The following is a 24,138-nucleotide window of genomic DNA, read 5'->3' as shown; positions in this document are numbered from 1 at the left end:
AATATATATCTTCTTATGACTCTGCATGAATTGAAAGTTCCATTTTGAAAAGCATTTAAGGGAAATCTGGAAATACATTGATGATTTGAAAAAAAAAAGCAAGCCATGAGCTAAAATTGTGTTATTTTCCTGGAGTGCTACTGTAGTTTCAAGATATCATTAAATCAGCACAAAGCAACACTTATCATTTCCTGCACATTTTTCACAGTGAGCTGCATTCTGACTATGAGTAATCTGTTAATCTGTTCTTTGCCTCACAATCCGTCAAAGTGACAGATTCATTCCATCCCTAATACATAATATTTTCATTTACTGTATGCCTTACTGGAACTTTCTTTTTTTCCTAGCACCAAGATTGAGAAAATCACAAGCATATTTAGAAAATGCCTTTTCCCTTCCTCCAAACCACTTCAGCAAGTCCATTTTGCCAAACCCTGCACTTCTAATGGAGTCAGGAACCTCCTCAAAAGCTAAATAATTTAATTGTCCAGGAGATCATAAAAAGTACAAGTGCAACTCTGCAGGGAACACTTGAATCTGCTCTTGAAGTCTTAAATCTCTAAATGAACTATCTTAGGGGTGCTAGATTGGATTCAAGGATAACTAAGGAGATGTGAATACTACTCACTAAACAAGATATTTAGATAAGGTTAGGTGCTTCTACAGGTATGCACACTATAATCATGCTGACTGGTATTTGCTGCAAATCTGACCTGTTAATGCTTTCCAGTTTTTCTTTCATTACCAGAGTTGAAATGATAACTTTGTGCACGTTATTTAAACCATACACAGTCATGTACATCTAAAAATATGGATGATCTGAATTTGGAGGTTTAACAGCTTAGTAATTAATATATTTTGCTATTTGGTCGATGTTTTGTTGTTAAATACATGAAATAGCTATCATAGCTTCTGTTAAATGGAAGGAACATTTAATTTTATTTACAGACTTGAACCTTTAGGTCATCATTATGTTAGCTTGCTGGCTAGATTATAGTCTTGATACTAGCAATATAAATGGCTAGTCTTGATACTAGCAATATAAATGGCACTAGTGTGGAGAAAACCAGTGTTTTAACACCTTATGTAAGTAAAGTATTGGCTCTTTCTTCCTTGATAGTTGTGATTCATTTATCAGATGATCAACTGTATAAATTGGAAGTAATGAATTTGCAAAGGTGTGTCAAAATTCCTTTGTGTTAATCTAACCTAAGCAAGTAAATTCTAGTCATTACATTAGATACTCACTCATCAGTGAATCAAATGGATCTGCACATTTAATGAAGTGTCTGTTAGGTAGGATGTACTTATTTTTTTGCTTATTTTAAATAATTTTATAATTTTTAAAAAGAAAATATATTTTACTCTTCTACCAGTTCAGGAAGCACCTGAATCTAGTGACTAAGAAGTCTTGTTGCAATCAGAGTAATTCCATTTTCCATAATCAGCCACCAACAGCATTTGACTGTTCTGTGCAGTTCCCAAGGCTCTCAGAGTTTTCAGAAGATGGACCAAGACCTTTGGTGCTGGCTTGTGGCTGGACCAAGCAACCTGTTATCCATAAACACTGGAGATGGAAAAAGCCACACGGGCAAAGGGCCATAGCATCAGTTCAGCTGGGTATGGAAAGAGAGAAGGTAACAGTCTGGGAACAGGGACCTTGTCCTCTCAGTCTGACAGAGCTGACAGGTAAAATCTTTTGCTGCCTATTCTCCATCTTTACATATAAGCATGGCCTTTGTTTGAATGGCCCAGGAATATCCAGAAAAAGTGTGTGACCAATAAAATTATTCTCAGTAAGTCCTGAAGCTAAAAAAAAAAAAAAAAAAAGAAAAAAAAAAAGAAAAAAGAGATAGACCACCTTATATTGACATGGATGTAACAGCATGTTTGGAAGTACTTGCCATGTTTGATATTTAAATCCTTAGTGCATATGCTGCCACATTTTCATGTTCTTAGATTCCCATACAAGGGAGAGCCATTTTTTGGATTATTTTAACAAGCTTTAACATGTTAGCCACTTTGTTCTCCCTAACCCTTCTGCAGCTAAGCTTTTTAGCATCATCATTAAAAAATGTAACCTGTTCAATTAGATGGTTCCTGTGCCATTTGCTTCTTTTGTCATGTTCTTTTTCATGCACATTATTGTCTGACAAATGCAGCAAAACTTCACTAATTCAGATTAACACTGGGAGATCTACTGCAAATTACTCTATTTTGTGGGTAAGTAACTGAACAAGTAAAATAAAATCCAAAGTACATTTTGTGATACATTGTTCTTGTTCACTTATTTTGACAACTGTTGTGTAATTTTATACTAGTTCATAATGTAATACTGTCTGCTTTGCAGAACTAATGGTGTTGTATGATCTTATAATGAATCATAAGAATAAATATGCTTCTTTGAAAAACTCAGTCTTTAAATGTGCTTCTTAACTAAGTTATTCTGCTATCCAAACCTTTGCATGGAAATACAAAGGCCTCTTGTGCCTAAATTTCACACCCTGTATGTGGGAGAGGTTCTGGTGTAGTGCAAATAAATGTTATAGCTACCATCTCTCTTTTACTGCACCATTTCCTAGGTGAGTTTAATTTTACAGAATCTCTCAATGGTATAATAACACAGCACCAGCCATTGGAATGTTTAGTTTTCATCTGGGATGGATGAGAGTACTTGAATGGTAGTCTCCAAGCTGAAGATACTTTTAATATTTGAAAGTTTACAGCTGATGTGTTTTTATGCTGGAACCACTGATATTATGTAAATTATGCAAATTTCAGATACCATGATAATGGCAATATATATGATAACGATAGGTTCTAAAGAAAGACTTCTCTAAAAGAAAATTTCAAAGAAAGAGGAAGAAATAATTTATTCCCTAAAACCAATAGGGTGGTCAGAATGCACAGAAAGAGGTTTTCAGTATATTTACATGTAATTTATAACTAACATACCTAAATTTTACCAGTCATCAAGTTTCAATATAATTAAAATATACTTTTAGTTAAAGATACATGTTTATGCATTTCATGATTCATTACCTGAAGCGCTGTGCATGCGTATCATTACAAAAATAGGAAAACTGCATTGTTGGATAAAGCAGCAACTGAGGATTCGGGTTCTGTTTTTTTTCCTTAAGGTAAATGCCTTAATTTTTTTTAAGTTACTGTCCTCTTCAAACACACCACTGTCCACATCGGTGACACATTTTGTGGTGACAAATCTCAAATCTATAACATTTACCATAAAAAATCAAAGTGTTATTTACTTTTCTTTGGGTCGATTGTGTTGTTTAGGTTTTGGGTTTTTTTTTCTGATTGTAGAGGAAAGAATACTGATGACATTCCAGTCAGTCTGACTTAACAAATGTAGGTTACAATGACGAGACAATCTGCTTAAGTCAGCTCATACCAAGCCCACATGAAGGGAGGTCAGTGGCTCTTAATCATTTGTCAGAGGCTGTGGGTCTTATCAGCTGATTTTAGATAGGAGAAACTGAAAAAGAAACATCTGGGTAAAACCTAATTAAAAATTTGGCCATGCACATTTGGCATGAAATTATTTAAGTAAAATATACTTTTTGTGAAAGGATACTCAATTAACTGTTATGTTGAAATATTTGTGTCCTAATTTAGTGTAGTTTCTGGGGAACAACTGTTTGAACAAGAGAAATGAATTTTATTTGGTAGTTTGGAAGAGTTGAGTAGGATGCCAAGACAGGATGTAGGGAGGCAGTGTTTATAGTGTTTTTCTAATAAGTTGAAACCTTTCTCTAAGGCAAAAAAAATCATCTTTTATCAGAAATAAGTTTTCTGGAGAGCATCTGTAAAAGTTTATAAAAGTCTATTAATAAATTATGTTCAAGTGATGCGGCTGTGCATACCATAGTTCAGTATGGCTGAAATTCTAGAACACTTACTATCTTCCAGGACTTCCTTTAATGAAACTTCCAAACCTCCTATGACACACAAATAGTCTGGAGGACAAAATCTTACTAAGCAGATGCTGGTTATATAACAAAATGGAGGAAGAAGCAACGCAGACACTTACAGCTCCCTATTTGTAGGGAAGAAAGCAATTCCTGAATTTTCCAGCAGCACATCAGTTGTGGGAGTTGCTGTGCAGCCCCTGCACTGAGCTGTCTCCTCTCATTAGCTGGTTCTCTGCCTGGCAGAGCAGCTCCAGGTGGAGTGATTTGTATGGCAGCAGCAATATTCTTGGCAGACTTATGACCTTTACCCAGTGGAACCAATGGACAATGACTCAAGCTGAGTCTTTTTATTGACTGAATTTCCATTACCTTCACAGGCTTTCTTTCCTGGCTTGTCCTTTTATCTTATTATGGACAGAACCTACATTTACTGGACAATAGCTTCCACATTGGTCTCTTTTCATTTCCCAGAAAATACTACACTTTTAAAAATTACTCAAGACCTGTTCTCTACCCCTCTTTACAACAAACTTTGTTCATTCAGTAAATGTACCATATAACTGTCTTTATACCGTACCATTAACACCCACACACCTAAAGGGGCTGTATTTCAAATATTCCATGTGTTCCCTACAAAGCTATAGTAGGCTTACAAAGCTTTAGGCATTTTCTAGTTGCTTATACAGGATTTGTTAAAGTTGCCTTTAAAAACAATTTAGGAACTAAGTTATAGAATTACCATTAATTTTATTTCCCCCTTATTTAGGTACATATTCTCTGTGAAAAGCATTACAGTTTTCCATTATAAATGAAAGGTAATGATGTGAATAATGGTATTCAAGTCACATCATCTCCAGTTTTTATATCATGATGCAAACTGACCTCATAATTTTGTCATCCTCTGTATTTACAGCCCAATAATGCTTTTCTGGCAGTTCACAAGGGTTACTGAATTTACGAGGCACTTGCAAGTCAGGTATTTTATGAATACCACCTGCATTTCTCGAAAATGATTTCGAGGGAAATTTAAGTCTACTGTGTGTACTGGATTAAAATAGCATAAGAACTAAGTCATAAATTATATTATTTTGTTTTACATTTTATTATATGGAAATACAAGTTTCCATTGTTGATCATATTAACTTGATATGATGAAACACTTTCTTTTTACAGATAATGGTGTTTATTTGTTTTCTTCAGTATATGAAATGTACCATGTACCAAATGCTTTAGCACATGCAAAAAAATAACTTAATAAAACCTGACTTAACCAATGTATGGGCAAAAAGAAGACAAATGATGTAGCTTGCACTAAAATATAGGCAGTTATAATGTCACTAGAACTATAAAATCAACTTTGAAATCAAGAGTCCAAAGTTCTGTCTCAAGGTATCTCCTGTTGTACTCTGTGGACTGTAGTCAATTATCTCTGTCCACTTCATCCATTCAACAACTCATAAGGAGATGGTTCTGAGGACAACCATCACCCAAGGCAGAGATCTTCTAGACAAACATAAGTACCTTGATTTATATGTGAAAGGAACAGGAATCCAGGATTATTCTTTTACTCCAGTAATATATTGGAAATATATGGCTGTGTCTTGCAATAACTGATGCATCTGGGTGAACTTGCACAGAAAGTTTCAGATTGTTCACTTCATAAAATCTAATCAGAAGACTTTGAATCCATAAAAATATGGATAGCAAGTGAGACAAGTGGCTGAAAACATCTGTGTGAGGAGAAACATATTATCCTGCACAGCTGCCTGACAGTGAGCTCTCATAAAACATTTCAGACTGTTGGTAAAATATAAAGAAGTGGTAACTGAGGTGTCCTCTCCTCCTATCCCTGCCCCCCAACACACATACATCATCCAGTTAAAACTTGGACAAGCAAAATCCACATTAATGGCACCAAGTGAAAGTGAAATAGGACTGCTTTTTAAAATTAGTACACCTCTTGTTCAGGCAGTTAAAAAATTGACAAAATGATGTTAGGGTTTCACAGGTACAAAGCAGGTCTGAAACTGGATAATTAATCTTGATTATCTCAACAGTCTCAATGTGCTTAATTTTCCTTAACCACCTTCTCCCCTTGTCATCTCACCTTACATTAAAGTCACAGGGATTTTGTTGCTGGTTCCAAACAAAACAGATCAAGCTAAAAACCTGACAGACAAAATATGCTGTAGACAGGAACCCTTCGCTCTATCCCAGAGTGTTGTAACCCCCTCTCCTAATTGGGCTAGCTATTGGAAAAAAATCTCTTTCTTAATAAGTAGCATTAAAATCTCTTGGAACAAATTGATTCCCTAACACCTACAGTCACATACAGAATCCTAGTTCTAAGCCTTCAAAGCAGAGAGGGAGAAAGAAATAGATGAGAGTGGATGTATATGAGATGAGGACGTTTTGCTGAATCACACATCAAAGCAGATGTAGGAGCAAGGCCTGTGTCAGATACTTTGAATACTCAGTGGTACATCCAAAACATGCAGAATTCAGTTCTGTGTTCCCAGACAGCTCAGACATACTGTAGACAATGACTAAAACGAGCAATAAAGCCCTCTGAGAGGAGGTTGCAATTGAAAAGAGATTGAAGATTAAATCAAAGAGTGTCACATTTAATATTCAGAACACTCTAACTGAATCCTTACTGCCTGGGCTATAAATGGAATCTTACCGTGGGTTGGAATGAGAAAGTGGGCTCATTTCTTTCTGATAGTGATGCTCCTGACTGACGGGCTGTGGAAAACAAAAAATAATAGATTGTTTAGAAGTATGTTAGAGATCTGGTATGAGCATATCCATTTGCAGCTTTTGATATTAGAATTTTACAGTCTTTTTTTTAAATCTGTGAAATTAAAAATGGATACTCTGGTCCTAACTGTACAAAAGTACAACTTTAAAGATTATTCTTGTCTGGGTGCAAATACATATGAATTAAGGAGTTCACACAGTTATTCTCTGCTGCCTGTGAGAGTGTTGGGACAGTCAGGAAACTTCAGAGATGGAGGGTGGTAAAGCCTTGTCTTACAGAAGAGTCTGGATTGAACATGTGTACGAAGCATGAGGAAGGAATTCTTGGTAGGATCTGTGCAGAATGAACCATTTTTAAGAGTAGAAAACACCAAGGGAGAGGTAAGAGGGCTGGCACATCAGGTTAAAAGCAGCAATAACAGTAATTTTAGCAGCCAAAAATGAAGGTTATTGAAGCACATAGGATTCTCCCTGGCACTGCAGCTTTGAAACCTGGATTAAACTGTTCATGAATAGCTAACAGTGGACTGTATGAATATTCATACAAAATATGATGATTTTCCAGTCAAATCTTACCTACCCATTGTAAGTACATGCCCCAAAAGTTTCAAATTACGTTTGGTTTATGGCATTAAAAAGAGTTATTTGCAAGAAAGATCAATATTCAAAAACTTATGTAAAAATTCAAGTTTTCTAAAATCCACAAATACATTTTCTCCCAGAATATATACAGTTGTAACACAAGAGATTCTCCCTGCCGTTGTCACACACCTCAAAAGCAGTTCCAAACAAATCATTGAAGGAAATGCAAGAGAAGTGAAAATGTAAGCATACATTAACAATACTTGTACAATTTAGTACATTAAATGCTAAAATAATAAAAAGTGTATGAAAGGATTTTTTTTAAACAAAAATCAAAATAAAATGAGTATATCCTCATAGTTTCAGAAAATGGAAAGGCATGTTGTAAAATACATGTTCAGGATGAATGACATCCTAATTACTACCAAATATGACTTGCTGCCTGGTGGTGGACAGTGGGATTCCCAGATGATAGGTAGTGGAAGATGAGGACAAGACAGAGTGAATTAGTCAGTCTATGAACCAGAATATATGTCTAAATAATTTTTAGTCTCATTTCATAGTAAAGAATGCTTTGTCTCAGTTTTGCATTTTGACTTGATGTAAACAGATCCCTCCAGGGGCTGTCAAACTGAGCTCACAGTTGGCATAACTCTGGGTTTAAATAACACTCCAATTGTCTGTCAGACTTCAGTTCTGCCAGACAGTTTTTGTGTTAAGTGGCTTTCTTTTCTGAAAATTCACAAAGGAGGCCAGAAGACCTTCCACAAATTAGGTATGAACCTGGAAATACCCTTTCAAATATTTTTCAGATCAAGACTTATGTGACTGAATTTATATTTAGGAAGTTGCTTGTGGAACAAGTAATCTTCTCTGAGAGTATTCCTTACTTGAAATAGTAAGGTCTTAGTGGAGGGCATAATTTGTAATTGGCTAATGCAACATTATATCACCCTTATACCACTCCAAGCTTCCAGGATATATCAGTAAGCAAAGAGGAGAATCTTCCTTCTCTGCATTTCTGACTGAGAAACAGGGACCATATGCAGTAAGATGTCCTGAATTCTCATAGAGATGATCTTTCTCCTGCATGTTTGTGTTGTATCTGCATTGGTGTCTGAAGTGTGGAAACAACTATCCAAGAAGCTGAACGGGCCAATTCTCTGACAGGGCAAGAAAGTCTTACAGGATCTCCAGAAGAAAGCAAGGCATTTAAAGAGAAATGTTTTGTAAGCTTTGCAAATTTTCTTGGATAATGTATATATGTGTGGATATAAACTTCACATTAAATTCTACAATATATAGAACTGTGTCTTTCATAGTGTTGCAAATCTCACATGGATTTTCATAGATCTTAAGATTTAAGAAAACATTCAGGTGGTCAAATAAAATATTTTAAAATATTTAGCCCTACATACACATATTGAATTGAAACTGTGCCTCACACACATTTTACAAGGGTTTACAATTCTCCTTCAAAGTAAACCCATTTGAAAGTAGAAGTTTTTCACATTTATAACTGAGGCTATGCTTGGTACTGTATAATATTCAAAGCAATTTTATTCCTTTTTGGCTGTCATAGTTTACAGCAGCAGCTAAACCACTTACATTTCAACATTTTCTCCTGACAGTATTTATTCAGTTCTTGGTAAACTATCATAGAATCTAAAACCATAATTTCAGTATCTCTGTTTTGTAGTTCAGTCCTCTGTTTTAAGGACATCTGTTCTAACTGCAACTCAGTAATATGATTGATCTGTGTGCCTTTATATTCAAAAGGTTTTCTCAGATTCATTAAAATCAGTAACATGACACTTTTCAATGACTCTGGAAATCAAGCTAAAAATGGTCAAGTGATGAAAAAAATTAGACTCACATAGAATATGTTTTATATATAGAATATTGCTTTGATACATAAATTCACTATCTAATGTGATTATACTCTGCCTTGCCTTGCAACACATCAAAGGTATTTCAAATTTAAAGATACACAAAAAGCTGCCTTCTGGTGGTGCTGTTGCCATAGATTCCACCTAAAGGACACAAACGTATAAAATGAAGAAAAATTTGTAAGAAAATACTCCTTATTTATCTTTGAAAAACATAAGAGACAGCGATTGATACTACTGATTTAAAGAATCAGAAAGATACAACCTCGAAACACATGTAAGCATGAAAGTTTAATCATGGCGAGAATTTCAAGCTGTCCTTAATTTCTTAAATTCCAACATGAGGATAATTTCTATTTCTTTTCTATATACTGCACTGCTGAAATAATTTTCCTATGCAACTGGAAGATGGCTACAGATCTATATCTATATCTCTCTCTATATATAGAAACTTTTCTGCAGTTTGTACATCTGATTTTGGAAGGATTGAGCATTTGAAAATTCTCTTAAATGGAGGTACTAAAGATCAGGGACATAAAAACAAATCTGCTTTTATTCTACACGTACATTTTTTACATAATAAATATATATAAGGAATAAACATACATATAAGGAACACTTCTTTATAAAAACTGGAAGCTGAAGAAATGACGAGTATACCAGTACTGGGGGATGAAGAGATTGAGAGCAGCCCTGTGGAGAAGGACTTGGGAGCCTTGGGGGATGAGGAGCCAGACATGCCCTGTCAGCCCAGAATGCCAGTTGTATCCCGGGCTGCATCCAAAGGAAGCAGTGGCAGCAGGTTCAGGGAGGGAATTCTGCCCCTCTGCTCTGCCTGTGAGAGCCCACCTGGGACACTGTGTCCAGCTCTGGGGTCCTCAGCACAGGAAAGACATGGACCTGCTGGAGTGAGCCCAGAGTGAGGCTGCAAAAGTTATCAGGGGACTGGAAGACCTCTCCTGTGTAGACAGGCTGAGAGAGTTGGGGTTTTCAGCACAGAGAAAAGAAGACTCTGGGAAGATCTTACTGCAGACATTCAGTACCTAAAGGAGGCCTTACAAGAAAGATGGGGACAGAGTTTTTAGCAGGGCCTGTTGTGGTAGGACAAAGGGCAACAGTTCTAAACTAAAAGAGGGTAGATTTAGACCAGATGGTAGGAGGAATTTTTTACAGTGCAGGTGGTGAGCATTGGAAAAGGTTGCCCAGAGAAGCTGTGACTGCCCATCCCTAAAAATGTTTAAGGCCAAGTTGGATGGGGACCTGAGCAACTGGGTCTAGTGGAAGGTGTCCTTGCCCAGTGGTAGGAGAGATGGATTAGATGCACTTTAAAGGCCCCTTCCTAACTAAAGTATTTTATAATTCCATGATTTTAGGTCTCACAGAAAGAGAATGCAAGACTTAAGACTTTTTCATTTCAGCTAACCACTTGAATACTGGCACAGCATTGCTATTCTCAAGTCTTCTGAAACGTTACAAGCATATCAAAATATACTGACATTTAACATCAGCAAGCCAACAGTTCCCCCAACCATTCTTTTAAAAGCTTTTGTCTTAAAAGAATGTGGGGTGATTAATTAATCACCTCCATTAATAAATGTTGTTAACAGCCACCTTAGATACCAAAGCTCTACACAGTGAATTATCACTCTCACACAGATACTCTGCATTTTCCAAATGTTGGGACAGAATTACATCAAGTAGTGCTAAACACTCAAGTCCATATTCAAAAAACTTCCATCATATCCATGAATAGCAGGTGCTCTGGCTGATATCTCAGCAAGGAAAATATGAAGTGAAACAAGAGATTCTGGGGACTGACTGGCACTGTACTAGTACAGTGTTGCTCTCCATGGAGGCTGAGGTAAATGGGTACAGAAGACCTGGAAAACTGAATTTCTTTGTTTTTGTGAGGGACTAAGAAGTTAGATTTTTTCTGAGAAAGGTTAGGTTTCTTTCCTAAGTTATCCCTCCTTGGAAATCAGGTTCTTGCCATTTAATCTTAAACCCTCAATGTCCACCTTGCAAAATGTAGAGGAGAAAGCTGACAAGGCTGAATGTGTAAGGCATACCAACAGTCAGCTGAATGAAATGTGAAGAACTCTCTCAAAGACAAAATCTTGCCTTTTATGCTTGAATTATGTAGAGAAAGATGGCCATAAAGGGCTGTTATGAAAAACTACAACTATATTAAATTGCAATTTATATTACTGACCTATTATATCTAAACACTATTTTAGATTGAAGCTACAGAAGTTGATCAAGGCAGTAAGACCAAAGAATAGTCTTTGCAACCACATTGTGCTTCACTGAATATTGCAGCAGTACATTTTACTTTAAAAGTTCATTTTGTTTTAGTCATGTAATTTGTATTAACCAAACCTGATGTGTCTAAATATTCTTATCAATTTCCTTATAATTAAACTACTAAAAAATTAATGAGACTGCTATTCTCTATATTTAATTGAGTTCCATTTGTCTGGTCTTGTGGATTTGTACCATTTTTTGAGCCTATTTAATGAATATGGAGAAAACACACTGGAAATATTAAGTTAACAAAATGTGTAATGGAGATGTATATCAAACAGTTAATACCAACTAATGTTTCTCTGATGTCCTGCCAAATATTACTCTGTAAATCAAGCTGTTATTTGTACAATTACCCACTTATTAACATATTTCTTCTCATTTGAAACCTTAATTTAACAGAGTACTCCAAAGTTCCAGCACTGTGTTGATCATTCACTACAGAAAGTTGCTGCTTCAGGCCTCTATTTGGACCCTGTAGAACCTTGAAGGTAATTTGCACTTAACATTTTTGAGCATTTACTCTGCAATAGTTGATATTGGGGCAACACAGCTGTGTTTACTTTTCTAAAGTTGGATTTGCCTCAGAGCTGTGCTGTGTGCTTTACTTAAGCCACATTCATTGTTTATTATTGTTTCAACTGTAATAAAATAACAGGTATATTGCTCATATATAAATGGAGTATGAGATTATCTAGTTTTACAGCAGCTCCTGCTAGTACCTTTATATAGTTTCTGAAATGTTATTCTGTGCTTTCATACATTCAATACTTTTTGGTGGACTGCAACAAATACTGTGCTTCTTAGAGCAGTACTGTCACATAGTGCAGCTGTGTGTGATTCTGTACCACTTTGTGCCAGGACAAATAATGATCCAAGGTGTGAAATACATAATGATCACACACAAAGTGCTCAGAACTACTGCAGCTTTTTGCTTTCTCCTGCTTCAGTTCTTTAAACATTTAGCTTTTCAGTAATGAGGCTTTATCATTGTAAGAAGCAATTATTTTCCATTACTCACACTGTAATGCAGCTGCTGACTGGTATATCTGCGTTTCATTAATTTTGGAACTATTTTTAAGAACTATATCACACACCTGCAGGTTTTCAGCCACTACTGTGATGAACTGTACAGCCTACACGATTATTCAGGATTCTAGGAAGGAATATACAAAATAGATTTGCTCTTTATCCATAGTGGTACTAGAGAACATGCTGGAAGTGCATGTGTCTTGGTTAAATGTTTTACTTGGTGAGTTCTAAGAGTCTTTGCCAATGATACCTTAAATTTCAACTCTACTCAAAGAAAATCTAGTATTCAAGACCCCTGAGAAAATATTGTGGGTTTAGACTTACTGGTGGGAAACAAGAGTTCCAGGCTGCTGTACCATCATCCCTGCTTGTACTTGTGTTGACATTGCAGCAATCGATCTGTGAGGCGCTCAGCCCATGGGAGATCCCAACATCCCATAATTCTTCATTTTGTTGTCTCTTCGTGCTGGCCAACATCTGTAGCTCAGATGAACTCAGTCTATTTGGCTGGTACGCTTTCCTGTCATACTCCTGTGAAATAAAATGGAAAAGTCAACAATATAGACAGGATCACCGAACAGAATAGATGAATGAGTCCCAGAGAGACTTTGGAGAATCTCTCAGAGAATCTTCAAGAAGCTTCAATACTGAAAGAGAAACAAAATGTTTACTAGAAAAAAATCAGTTAACAGATTTCTGTTCAGCTATGAATATCAAACATATTTACACACAATTACAGGAAGGATGAACACCACAACCACTATAATGAACTGCAGTTTTGATCCAGGGTATTTGGTAAAGTTGCTGTTTCATTGCAATTAAATACAGAAGATAAAAGCAGGCTTTAAGAAGTTCAAAAGTCCATCAGCTATTAAATGCAAATCTTGAATTAAAGCAAATCCCACAGTTAGCAGAGTATCATTAACACCATCAATGTTACATTTAGTTATTGGTCAAGCACAGCATAAAATTTCTCTGGAAAGCCATGTCAACACTAAATTTCAAAGGTTATTCTGGCAGTTTGCTTGTGTATGAATTTTCAAGTAAACTTCAATGTCTTTTCATTTTTCTTTAAATCCACTGGTGGAATTCTTAATGCAACCTTAATTGTTATACCAAACTTGATCCACAGGCCAAAAGCTGCAAACACATACTAACCATTTTGCAGTTGGTACTTAAGTCTCACTCAAAACCTTAAAATAAGATAGTTTAAAGTCACCCAACCTGCTGTTGGCACTATCTTTGTTTAAAGAACTCCTTCTTTAAGGAAAGCTTTCCCCTTTTTAAAGGGTCCACATAGATTGCTCTCTCACAAAGGAACAAGTCTAATACTTGAGACATTTAGTTGTGGTTCTAAATGTAAGTACAAAGCATTTCTGCTTGAAAAGTGAATCCAGGCAGTGACCAGGAGCTGAATGGATTTAGATGACTGGAATATTGGCCAGTGGGCTGTGAGGCACTACATAACAGTATTGCAAAGAGGGTCAGAGCATTGATTCTAGTGAAGAGAACAGAGCTTTTAGACCAGGAATGTTTCATATTCCTGGCAGGAAGGAGGATCCCTCAGCCTCTTCTGCTGTGAGAGGGCACTGGGTAACTGAAGACCTCAAGAACACACACAAGTCAGCAGTGCAAGTGATGTGAACACTGACAACTTTTCCTGCTATGCAATGCAGTGTGCAATGTTTTCATGTGTCTCCGAGGGGTACAGAAGTCACCTTACCACCAGAATTCATTATGAAATTATAACTCCTTTGCTTTCTTCCTATGTATATAAGAGACAAGGTACAAGAAGAGAGCTAGAAGATGATAGAAGATACAAAGCATAAGATGACAAAAGCACTTTGCACAGCTACCATTCCTTTTTTACCCCTGGCTAATGAGGTCCAAGCTTAATTCCTGAATATTGTGATTACTACTACCATTTTCAATCCTGAAATAATATGACATGTTTTCTCTAGACCCTTTCTGAATGCCTGTTACTAGCTCAGTGACTATTAGTGATTTGTTCATCTCTCTTTGTTATGCTTGGGGAGCCTGCTTTGCTCTGATGTATCAGTATTCTACCAGATCTGCAGCTGCTGTAACTTTTATTGATCTTACTGAACATGCTGATTTCCTGTTAATTTTCCTATATATAACTTCTGCAGTTATTTGATTATTATAAGAGAAGCTTTGGCTTATCTTTCCTCCTTCATATAATTGGTATGCAGTCATTAAACTGACAGAATGAACTGGTGCTCTGCAGAATAAAAGCATTAACTATTGAAAAATGTTTTTTTGCTCATTATCTTTTTTAAAAAAGCATAAAAAAATTACCCAAACTTGCTTGTTTTTTCCTTGACATCTATGGAGAAAGATGCATAGATTTTTGGAATTATTACAGCTTAATTCTAAACATCTGCTGTTCCCCCTCCCCAGCTTATTTCAAATTTAATTGTTTTCCTTTCCTGTAGTGATCTCACTCTGAAAATACCACACTCAGGAAGGAGAAGAGATGCTATGACCATTTTCTGTGTTAAATATCCCCTTCAATAAACTAACGAAGGAGAAATAGTTTGGAATATTTATTCTTCAACTTCAGATGACTACTACCAAAAAGCCTCTTCAAAAATTTTATATTGTCTTTGTTAGTTTTCAAAAAGAGAATTTGAAAACTGAATCTGAAATTAAGTTAACTTTGTAATTTAGGAGAATCTTTTGATGTAAGAAGTAATTTTGCAATACTCGTAAATTTGTCTAGAATTAATATTTCATTTAGTAATTAAAAGCTTATCTTGTCTATTTGCATATCCTCCCCTTACAATAAAGTATTTTATTAAGCACTTAAAACTTTTGCTAGATTGATAAAACCTGTTGTTTAAAGGATTTTTTTTTCATATATAATGACATTTGCATTCTTCTAGGTTCAAATGATTTATTCAGAATTGTTTGAATGTAGTTATACGTGTGGAAAACTTTAATTACCAGCTATCTACATGCTTGCAATATTACCCAGGGGGCTATACTTCTTTCTTAATTAAAAATATTTGAACTTAATAATAGAGAACTCTATTAAAACATGAATAAAACATTCCAAGAAACCAGGTCCTTAAAGCATATTAAGCAGCAGGCAAATCAATTGCAGAAGACTTGGTTAAGCACTTTTTTCCTGTACTAGTCCTCTGTATGAACACAAAAAGAAGTGTCAAAGAACTCCATGGAAGGCTTCCATAAAATTTTAGGACTTGATCAAATCAAGTATAAGACCTGGATGTGCCAGAAACTTTAATCTTGTTTTGTACCAATAAAATGAAGTCTGTAGCTAATGAGTTTCTATGCATTAATAATAGGATTCTTTCTTGAAAAAAAAACAACTTACAATCAAAAAATCACATGCACAATACATTTACAGCTACAGGTGCTGGATGGTAATAACTTTATTGTCTAAATTAGTAATCAACTAGTGCAATCTACCTAGAGAGTCTACATTTAGCCGTGTTCCACAGGACAAAGTTGATGACTGCATTAAACACTGATAATATCTTTCTGGAAAGTAATACATGCATAATATCATTTATTATGGACAAATAGGTAACAGTTATGATAAGTAATAAACACACTTGAATAGTAAGTGGAACAATTTTCTAAACCTTGAAAGTATCAGGAAACAAGGAATACATTTAATCACAGAATCAGTAGGTTGGAAGAGACCTTCTAGGAGGGTAAGAGAATGCAAAATATAAACAGATTTTATCATACACATTCATTGCATATTACCATGTCTAAGAAAAATAGAATCAGGTTATTGGTATCAACTGGGGCTTTTCCTGTCACTGAAAATTACAGAAACATTATCTTCTTTCCAAATAGGAATGAACCCATGCATTGCTTTCTTCCACATTTTCTACATCACTAGTAGAAATTCCAATGTCTTTTCCAGATCATAAATACATAGAACATAAGCTGCTATTAATAGGATTTTCTTTGCTTTTTAATTTTTTTGCTTTACATAGTCTTTAAAATCACCAGCCACTAATAGTTCTCATGATAATAAAGTCTTAGCACAGTTTCTGATTTTCACCTGCACTATTGTGTTTCATTCTCCTTTCTTCCCCCTAATCTACTTCTTTCCCAAAGGAAACCAGTCTCCACAACCTTCATGGACAAGGATGTTCTGTTTTTAACAGGAAAAGCACAGGGCCTTCAACAAGCCAATAAACTACTTGCAGGACACAGGAAGAGATTTACAGAATCCCCAGTCTGAGAAACAACCCCACAGCACTGAGAGATAAATAAAACCCAGCCCCTGCACCAGTACTGAAGGAGACTCATTTCACAAAAAGCACCGAGGCATCCATGGCAGGGCAGGATGAGCATTTCCCCCTCAAGGACACACAGGAAAGCTGAACACATGCTTTCCTAGACACTATTCCTTAATCTGGTGCCCAATTCAGATTGCTCCTGCCAGCTCCACGCCTGGATTTCCATACCCACAGTTCACTGTAGGGCTGTCCATCCTCAGCAGCCACGGCAGCCCCAGGCAGGCAGGTAGAACCTTTCAGTGGCATGGCCCTGCCCAGCAGCTGCAGCCGTGTCCCATGGAAAACATCACTCCTGCTTCCCTTTTCACAGAGGCTCTCAACTCAGGTAACTAAAATTAACTGTATCAACAGGTCATAGAAATACTACAGACCAAAATTTCCCCAGCAGAATCACAGCACACTCCTTTCCTACAGCAGATGAGACAAATTACAAGGACACAGAAATTATAGATGTCCATTTCCCTCATGTAAATGAGGTACAGATCATATTTCAAGACACTAAAGTAGAAAAGTCTTTCCAAACAATGCATAACTAATTCATAGAGCCCCCCTCCAAAAGAGAAGAGTCTATTCTTTTGGTCCCCAGAGGTATGCAATACCTGGGGACCAATGGTATTAAAAGAAATTCAAGATAAATCCAAAATATTAGAAAACAAACACCACTATTACACTAATGATTGTGCAGTAGTTCAACATGCCTGGGTAAAATTATCCAACAAAATTCACAAAACAGCAATCCTGGGACTAAGTACCATAAAACTCCTAGACCTGTAAAAGAGACATCTGCAAGGAAATATGATACGCAGCCATGAAGCAGGAAGTGGCACAGGTAAGAATATTAATTAAAAAAAAACATTGTTTTTTATAACAAACAGAAGAATAAGAAAGAACCAGGAATGAGACAATGCATTAAAAAAACACAAAAGAAGTTACACTTTTTTCCCCCAAATAGCAACTAAAGTTTGAAAATCACTGTCACACAGCAAAGGCCATATAGATGCAAAAAAGCAAACACACAAATCTGTGGAACAAAATTCAACCATCAGTTCTTCACCACATACACCACCTTTCCTCAAGAAATGGCAAAGGACTGCTGGAAGGAAGCCTGCAGGGCCCTGCTGCTGAGGCACCCCTGGGTGCTTTCCCTGTCCTTGCCCTGTTATTCTCTCCAGCCATCTATGACTGCTGGACAGAAGCTGCCTTGCTGCTGGCTCCCAGTCACATAATTTATCACTGCTCAGGGCTGACACAGAGACACCATGAAATACCCAAATTAACACTCCTTCTGTGGTCATTCGTTAATATAGCAATTTAAAATCTGCCAATTTTGCTCCATAACCTTTCAGCCCCAAACTATTTTCTAACTCATATATTTCCAAAATGTGAGTTGCTCAATGACAATCACTTTGTGATTTCTATTATATTTGGAGTATTATTTTGTGTGCCACAAACCCCTACAAAATCAACTTTCAACAGACTGAGCACAGTGAATGCCGTTATGATGAAGGCAGAATATATCTGAATGAAAGATGCACTATTAATCACTTCATGCAAATGGGTATATCTAATACAGCTTCTCTATACAATCTAGTAATTTAATTTCAAAGTAAAAATCACTTACACAAGTTTGTGCTGTCAGACATGAATTTCCTTTTGAGACTTTCTTGAGAGATGTTTTACTGACAGATCTTTCTAATTGATCTGAAACTCCTTCATATCTTTCAGTTTCTTTAGATACATTTCTAATTACTCTAAAGGATTTGGATTTACTTTGAATTGGAGAAAGAGAAAGGATAGGCTTTAAACTTCTCTCAAAGCTAATAGATTCTGTTTTTCTCATGGTAGAACTCAGTGGTTTTGATAAGATGGCCTCATCGAAGTTACATTTGCTGTGTTCCTTATTCTTCCAGTATTCATTTCTCTGTGACATCTCATTTAATGGAATCTCTTTAAAAACTGCTGAATCAGATGTTCCTTGTCTACTGTGGCTGTTCTCAATGTTCTCAGTACCCTGGATGAGTTCACTGTTGTCATCCTAAATTTAGGAAACAAAGCAAGAGTGGTTGGTTCCTTCTCATCATTACACAATTCAGTTTTACATAACCTTAACACTTCAAAATCTCTCTTTAATCTCTGTTCCTGTTTCTAAATTTACAAGGATTCTGAAAAACAGCTGCTTTTCCTGGCAAATACACGGACTATACCATAAACATATTCTTACATCTGAAGCTGATTACTCTTTTCAAAATGTCAAGGCAGATTTTGAATGCTGTAACCTCTGAAACCTGTGTCTTACCTGACAATCATAATTTCAATAGAATTTATTACAATTGTAAACCAAAACTAATCAATGAGTCCATGACAATGATGTCCTTCCATTGAATTATTAATATTCCATATTTTCACATTGCATCTTCAACTCAAATGGAGAAGAAATAACTCCAGCTGAGATCACTTTGTTCTGCTCTGGTAATCATATGGTCCTGGATATCATGTTCATTTCCATTTGAATACAATTTAAGAATTTTAGAGGTTAGTTTATTAACCTTATATCCATGCTTCTAACAATGTCTCTGCAAAATATCCCATGAATCAAGTTCAATCATACCCCATCTCAACAACCATCAGCAGGACTGAAAGAATGGAAAGAGAAATAATGCAGGAGTGCATCTAATGCTTGCCTCAGTGTTCTTATTCTCAAGAAAGAAAGAATGAGAGCAGCCTCATCTTCATCTCATGATCTCATGATGCTGCTCCTTTGCCATATGTTCCCACACAGGGTGTAAGGCAGCATCACCTGCAGTGTGCCTCCCACAGCTGAGGTGCAATCCTGCTGCACATGAACGTGAGCCAAGACGGTTACTGACTCCAGTGAGCCCAGGATTACACAGCATGAAAATTACACTCTAAAAGATAATCCCTCAGTTTTATTAATAGTACACATTTTGGAAATTTATAGTTTCATTCTGTCAGTTATTTTGTAAACCAGTTAAATGCAGTGCATCTTGCTGTTATGCAGCTCAGTTACATATTATTTCTCTGCTGTGAGCTACAGATTCAAATGGTAAGAAACAGATTTTATAGTTAAGAGTGAAATACACTAGAATGTTCACAAAGGTTGGAACTTTAACAGTAACTGTAATGACATAATGAAATGATTGCATACATTGACAATTCAGCAAATTTCTGTATAGTATCAGATGATACTAGATAGAGATACTAAAATTGTTTTCTTTCATTAATTTCATTGCTGAAAGATTTGCACATTGCAAAAGAATTAAAGTTGGTGATGCTTAGACAGGATATGCAGCAGAAAGACCAACGATCAAGTGACATTCAAAAACTGGAATTCTGTAATTCTCAATTCAGTGAGCAAAACCAGTCTCCCTTTGCAGTTTTAAAAGACACAATGAAGCCTTACTGAAGTCTTGAGCAACCATAAAGGATTTGGATCTCACTCAAATCTATGATGCAGGCTTTCCTAAAATCTTTTTTGCAGTAATGATGCACAGTTCTGGCATCTCTCAGTATAGGGGCTGACAGAGTTAGGTTTCTTTTGTCAGCTTGTTACACAGGGTACACCTGCATTGAGTCCTGCATCCGGTGAGGCACAGCAACCTGACAGAGATAAATCTACCCGTTGGTATATGGGGAAAAGATGATTTATCCTCTCTGTCTGACTTGAAGACAGAATCTCATCCTAGGAGTTTTAGGACGAGGACTGCTTTATCAAGAGTTACATGTACATAGTGGCCTACCTCCTCACTGCTGTCAGTTCCTTCAAAGCTATCTTCAGTTTTGGTTTTCTCATGTTCTCCGTTACTCTCTAGCTCCAATTCCAGTGGGAAAACATCACTTTCTAGTGATGTATTTGGAGACTTTCCATAAGGAGGCGACCGAGGTTTTGATGAAAATGTGAAAACCTCTTCCTTATTCCTGTGATCATCAGCTGTTTCCCTGCTGTGATGTTCAACAGAGGCATTCTGGACTGAGGGTAAATTACAGCAGGCTGAACTTCCAGTAGCTCCGAAGTGCTCCTTGCTCTCCAACAGAATACTCTCAGTGAACCTCTCTGGAAACACCCATTTATCTGAAACAAACAATTCCAATGCCAAATATGTAAATTGTGAGCTACTCTGATCATTCTCATTATCTCAGAAAGTTGTACAGCAAAGGAAGTTTTTCTAATACAGAAATATTTTGCCTGTCAAAGAAGAATAAGAGTGAGGAGGACGCAATGAAAAGGATCAGTTCGCTTTCAAAGTGCAGCAAGATAATAAAAAAAATTCTAAACAGAGCTCAAAAAGTATACAGGCTTTGGTACAGGACATGCAAACCTGCCTCTTGCAAACCTGAAACTGTTTAGCCATCAAGATTTGAAACTCGCAACTGAATTTTATTAAATATGGCCATTGATATTTTTCTATAGGTATTTTTGCATCTGATATTTAAAAAATAATCACACATGGGTAGAAAGTTCATAATATTACAATCTGGTTTTTTTTTAGTGCTGAAATTCCACACTTTTACATTCAGAACTTATAGTTTAAAACTCAATTTCAAACTACCGTTCTGATAAAAAAGTGTGACATGAAAAATGCATAAAGATATCTGTTTCACCAGGTTTCCCTGAATATAGCCACAACTAATCTGACAATTTTAAAACAAACAATAAACTACAGAAATGGATTTAAAGATTAAGTGCACCAGATACACATGAAAAGACCATTTTTATATTCTTATTGTTAACTTATATTTTACTGTTTGGAATGATGGTATAGGAAAAAATGTCAATTTGATTGATTACAACCAATCTCAAATAGCATCTAAGAAAAGGAGAATTGCTCATGTATGCAATACTCCCTTATCTTCATTAAAGGTAGTGTGGTGTGGATTATTCACTAGGTATTGAAACTTTCCAGCTTCATAAAACAAACTTACCATCAACCATATTAAAAAATCTCAATGAAAAAATACTAAAAATGTAATAATAAAGTAGCATTGCAATAATAAAATGCTTGCCACCGCAGAAGACAGTAAGTCTATTGTGGTATTTCATACTTTACTGTGATATTTTACTTTTGGTTTTGTTAGAATTACTGCTTCAGTCACGTTCAGCAGCTTGAGGGGAGAGGGAGGAAGTCTGAATCACCATAAAGGAAGGCAAAAGAAAGAAGAATGAGATGCCAGGAAAAACAGCTGTCTTCTTACTGTGATTTGTCCAGTTTACTGAAGACAGCTAGTCAAGCTACCAAACTCCAGTTAATATCCAGGAACCAGTGAAAAGTCGGGACTTGATGTATCTTGTATGACCATGTCTTGCATCTTCTTGTTCCAGAAAAGAACATTTTTCAGTCTCTTCATAAAGACCATCCTTAGTAAGAAACTCCCAAGCCTTTTCATGTAAACCCTTTTTATGTTAGAAAATCGTTCTGGTTTAAAACAATGAGATAGATTGTGCTTTTAATTATTAGAAGCCTTGAAAGCTGAACATGCAAGTGATTCCATTTATTTTATAAATATTTTGGACTAGTTTTTCCAAGAGCATCAATAAATGAGTGAGACTACTCAAAACTTCTAGGAAACACCCTTCACTGAGTAAACCAAATGACTTTTAGTTCTGATTTATAACTACAGGTTCTTCAAAGGAGGATATTGGAGCAGAATTCTCCTGTCTACTATCATCCAAGATTGTGTCACACTCCTCTGATAACATAATTTTCATTGGCAATTGGAATTACATGGGAAGGGTGGTACACAAATAAAACAACTGAAATCATAAGAGAAAACACAGTCCTGAACATTTCACAGGTTTTATGCTTTCACTATACTTTACTATCTATATAAGCTGCTTTTATTAAGCAACCATTTCCCCTACAAAAATGAAATGAGAAGAGGGAACTTTCCATGAGCTTTTCAAGTGAGGCTGAACACAGTATTTGGATGTTCAAGAACAAAGATTCAGGAACTGTTTTTTCCCCATCTGGTTCTGTGACCTAACATGATTTAAAAACTCTCTCACACTAAACCAGTATTTTCAATTACTCAATTATTTATCCTGTGGGAATCTGGCTCACCAAGACTGAGATTGTTTTTAGTCTTTGGCCCTGGAAATGCTGCCTTGTTCACAACTCCAGAAAGTGCTGTGCAGAAATGCCACAAAAATATTACTTTACCCAAACTTCAATGGGACAACTCTTCTGGATGTAAAGAATCTTTTTTCCTAGCTATTTTGGTTGCTAAGTCTAAAAAGCTGTTTACCCTGTTTCCTAAGCAAAGATATCAAAAATTTTAATTGCTGCATTTTTCAAAACAAACAAACAAACAAGAACCTTCAAAAGTTACCTAGCTAAGAAATGTTTTTGTATTTTTTCTTAGCTCAGCACTTTGCAGTTTTCTTTCCAGCCTGGCACCCACCCTTCCAATTTAATCTAGACAGATCTTACTAGGTTTCCCTGTCAGTGTCTTGACTAACACCAAAATACATAACATACACTCCTTCAGTATTCAGAAGGTCTTTTTCCCATCATAAAATTAGATTTGACATGTTTCATGCTGCCCTTGTGGTTTACAAATATGCACTAATAGCTCAGACCACTGTAAAGGGCCCTCTAGGGTATGGTTATACACTTAGTGTAAAATCCACTTCAGGAGAATTCACTAATTCTCATGCACACAGAACTGGGAAAGAGTAGAGAGGAGTGGCTTAATTTTTTTGTCTGACTTGGTAACAATCCACTTCCCACACTGCAATCTCACCTGTTCTACTCTCATTCTAGAATAACTTCCAATGCAGTTATTCTGTTCAATTTGTAGAGGGCACTACAGATAAAAATTGTGTAATGAATTCTAAAGGAAACAACCTGATCAATCACTTTCTGTTTATGATTTTAAGTAAATTTTGAATGAAGTATCAAAACTTGGAAAAGAAATCTCAGAGTAACAGTTTTTGTCAAGTGTTAGGAAAAGATGAGGCAATTAGAGCCTTAAACTCCTGACTTCTACTCCTGGCTCCGCCTCAGACATCCAGAATTTTCTTGCACTTTAGTCACCATTATAATGTCTTGCCCAGACCAAAAGGAGTTCAGAAATATAAAGAGCTACTTTAAAATGATTACAATCTGTATAATATTAGTCTGAATATTCTGCCTTTTTAGTCTAAGCCACCCTGTAAAGAACTACATTAATTTCCAGAGTTGTTGAAGAAATATACTTGAGTCAGGAATAAGTCAAACCCAAATATTCATTCACATAGCACAGTACTTATTCTTAATGAAATATCCAGGGGGAAGACAGAGAGTCTGAATGGTTTGAAGATGACATTTTATGTTGGTT

General features: G+C 36.1%; 1 protein-coding gene across 5 annotated transcripts in view; it reads right to left on the bottom strand.

The window, feature by feature from the left end:
• Positions 1–24,138, bottom strand: part of CFAP20DC (CFAP20 domain containing) — a 69,255-nt gene that overhangs the window by 10,640 nt on the left and 34,477 nt on the right. For 4 of the 5 annotated variants that reach the window (XM_063411784.1, XM_063411782.1, XM_063411783.1 and 1 more), the window contains 4 exons: positions 20,562–20,893; positions 18,425–18,838; positions 12,824–13,030; positions 6,616–6,677 (listed from right to left, as the gene is read on the bottom strand). In XM_063411784.1, coding sequence (XP_063267854.1) covers positions 6,616–6,677; positions 12,824–13,030; positions 18,425–18,838; positions 20,562–20,893 — 1,015 coding nt within the window. The remainder of the gene's footprint in view (positions 1–6,615; positions 6,678–12,823; positions 13,031–18,424; positions 18,839–20,561; positions 20,894–24,138) is intronic. The other variant, XM_063411786.1, reaches the window with a different exon arrangement.

Source organism: Prinia subflava, chromosome 14 (assembly GCF_021018805.1).
Source record: "Prinia subflava isolate CZ2003 ecotype Zambia chromosome 14, Cam_Psub_1.2, whole genome shotgun sequence".
NCBI classification, from domain to species: Eukaryota; Metazoa; Chordata; class Aves; order Passeriformes; family Cisticolidae; genus Prinia; species Prinia subflava.
Note: the sequence above shows the minus strand (reverse complement) of the source record. Positions and strands in the feature narration are given on the sequence as shown.